Source organism: Olea europaea, unplaced genomic scaffold, assembly GCF_002742605.1.
Source record: "Olea europaea var. sylvestris unplaced genomic scaffold, O_europaea_v1 scaffold11773, whole genome shotgun sequence".
In the NCBI taxonomy this organism is placed as follows: Eukaryota; Viridiplantae; Streptophyta; class Magnoliopsida; order Lamiales; family Oleaceae; genus Olea; species Olea europaea.
Window position 1 is genome coordinate 1 of NW_019229181.1, and position 3150 is coordinate 3150.

At 34.4% G+C, this 3150-nt stretch overlaps 1 protein-coding gene across 1 annotated transcript; it reads right to left on the bottom strand.

Moving 5' to 3' along the window:
- Nucleotides 1-315: 315 nt before the first annotated feature.
- LOC111373906 (RPM1-interacting protein 4-like) lies at nucleotides 316-2849 on the bottom strand. Its single transcript, XM_022996502.1, has 3 exons — nucleotides 2696-2849; nucleotides 821-1003; nucleotides 316-600 (listed from the first exon to the last, which is right to left on the bottom strand). Exons 1-3 carry the CDS (start codon nucleotides 2699-2701, stop codon nucleotides 556-558), a joined length of 234 nt encoding a protein of 77 aa, XP_022852270.1. The 5' UTR covers nucleotides 2702-2849; the 3' UTR covers nucleotides 316-555.
- Between the last annotated feature and the right edge of the window lie 301 nt (nucleotides 2850-3150).

A 3150-nucleotide genomic window follows, 5' to 3' on the forward strand; every position in this document is an offset into this window, starting at 1 on the left:
AACCCTAACCCTCTCCAAACTAAATAAGTTCTGGTTTACACATTCCAAAGAAAGCCGAACTGTTCGACCAGGAATTGTAGGTGTTGTGTAAAATCACCCTTGAGGCAACACTTTAACCCATACCATAGCAGGAAGTAAAATTTCCAAAACAAAATTAGCATAACGTAGGTTGACGAATAATGTTGTGTGGCACCAATAGTATTAGAACACTAGTTTAAATGTTTAACCATCATTTAACAACATGTAGTTGTCACCTGAGGCCAGTGATGTCAAATAACATTGCTCTTTGATGGATAAATAATATAAAAACATTTGTTCAGCAAATAAATGTGCAAGTGATTTTAAATTAACACGGGATGACAAAAGGTCTACGGGCCACAAGATACAAAGATACCATCAAATACTTAATCCACCAAATATTACACACAAGTTGTTTTGAGTTTTTAATATTTGTCTCTTACAAAACACAAATGGTGACGGATAACACCTGCAAATCCTATATAATCTGAGTCGTTATGGACATGCACTTCTATGTTGATCTTTTACATAACGGGATCAAGATTCTGTTCGGGGGCTCTGCATGCAGCACAACCAATTCTTCTGCAAATCAATAATTATTATCAGCATTAGTCAATTGATGCCTAGAAAATCGCAAAGGAATCCTCATTTCACCTTTCTACAGATTTGGCATTACCAGAAAGCAATGGCTATAGCATATCCATTTCACCGTAAATAGCTTCATACACGTGTGTGTTTGTGGGGGTGTGCGGCTTCATATTCAATTCTGAAAACTAAAATAAGTCATCATAGAACAACTTACACCCTGATGTTTTAAAGGTTCCACTCCATGCATAGTATTTGCATCCACCTTTGAAGGTGACTCGGGTTTCCCACCTGTCTTCTTCTCATCCCTGGCCTTGTTGAAAATGACAGTAAATCCCTCTGCGGAAGCTGGGTCATTAACATCCCAGTCGCCAAACTTTGGCAGTGGCCGACCCTTCTCCTGCCCAAAGTTACAGATAACATGCAAATAAAGCATTAATAAAGACGTGCATAGAGTTTGAACACCCAGAAGTGGCTAACTCAGATATCAAAACTGAAGTTGAAGATTCCAAAAAATAGATGACCGCAAGCAAAAGCTTAGCGAAGATGTATCACATCTTTGTACAGATCAACCCTCAATTGCTATTGCTAAATGAAAGGATCACAAAAATGGAAGCTGAACGTCCTATATGTCCAAAAGTAGGATAATCAATTTATGACAACTCTTGAACTAGATCCAACACAAGGAAGAAAATATTTAAGCTTGTATTTTAGTAGGTGAAGACTGCACCTTTTATACACATGGCAGCACGAGTTGCTGCTAGGACTTGAATGATGATTTTCGAGTTCATTGCTACATTGCTAAATTCAAATTTGTAAAAACATAATCGATAGATGCCATGTTAATTAGTTCTGGTTACAAAAATATTATTTTTAGTGAAGAGAGAGCAAAAATATGGAACGCTGCCACAAATGCAACATATGAGCATAAACAGTGAAGTGCTTATTTCCGAGAGCTCATGTTCCTGGTTCCTTGATGTCTAAGAACATGCAACTAAAAATCATTTGAACCAATTTGAAAATGCCAAAATCACATGTCACGATGATCCTTGTTTATAATTAAAGCATCATAAAATAGATGTATATGCACAACATATGAGCATAAAACATGAAGTGCTTATAGGACTCTTGAGGAATCATGTACCTTTGGTTTCTTGATGTCTAAGAACATGCAACCAAAATCTTTTGAAACCAAATTGACAGTGAATGCTAAAATAACAGTTCACGATGATCCTTGTTTACAGTTAAATTCTTGCATCTAAAAGTGTCATGAAATAGATATTCACTTTCGAACTTTGACAATCAATTCACTCTAATTCAATGACAGATAGAACCTACCAATGGTTAGCCAATTTCATTTCGGCATTTAACAAAGAGGAATTCAAAAAGTTAATTGTGTAATTTAAGCAGGATGTTATGGTTCTGAGAACTCCCACATTTAATATGCCACTAAAGACGATAACCTAGAGTGCGAAACTAGGCTACATCATATTAAATTTGGATAAGCAATTAGGACAGCAAGCAGTAGAATTCTTCCATCCAACTGTCGCACGAAGTTAGAAAATATAATCTAGACAACTGAAAAATTAAGAATTTATTGGTAAAGAACAAAATGAAATCAACCAAATTCCCAATTAAAAATTCTCTAAGAAGTTTTCAAATCATATGGAAACAATTGTACAACATTTCCATTAAAAAAGAATTATCTCTCCATTTATTTGGTCACGTTATTTTTCTTTTTGAGATGGGGAATAGGATGACAACTATTCAACATAAAAAGGCAAGAAATTTATTTATTCGCTTGAACATCTCCGTAAAACAAAATTCAATCAAACAATAGCAAACATCCAATCAATATTTTTCAATAATATTTATTACTTATTATTGTCTAAAATTTAGCCAAAAAAAATGAACAGTACAAACCTATACACCAAAGTGATCGATCAAAACACCAAAAACAAAAAAACAAAAAAATCTCCTAATAAAAGAAAAAGGGATTAGCAGAATTATCAAACAAAAAAAGAGAACCAATTCGAATCCGATTCAAATAATCAATAAAATCTGAATCTGAGAGAAGAAATCCATTACATACCGACATGAATCCGAAGGAAGAGATATTAATAAGAATAAAGAAAATGACTCGAGCAGAAGAGACAGAGATGGAGCCGTCAAGTGTGTAGACTTTGTATGTACAGGCAGCTGCAGTAATTTATAGTCCGAGAGAAGAACGAGAATATAATGTTTAGGGGAATGTGAGGGATTAAAATACTTTAATTACAGTTTCAATTTTGGCATTTTCGTTAGGGCGTGTTTGTCAAGTGGGAAAATGGGTGAATTACTTATTTCTACATACTTTCTTATACATACATGCCCTTAAATGTCTCGTTTTGCCCTTTATTTCAACATTTGTGCTATGTATACATTATAATTAACAAATTTGATTATCAACAAATAATGTGACAAAATTTGATCGAGTCAAAATTTCATTAACCTTCAAGTCCCTCTCCATTAAGGTGAGTATTCGACTGTAAATTTCAGGACCTCGTG

What these genes read in the sequence shown, in the direction of transcription:
- LOC111373906 (XM_022996502.1), bottom strand. An exon ending in AACCTTTAAAACATCAGGGT is followed by an intron (nt 601 to 820) that starts GTAAGTTGTTCT and finishes ATTGATTTGCAG; the next exon opens with AAGAATTGGTTGTGCTGCAT.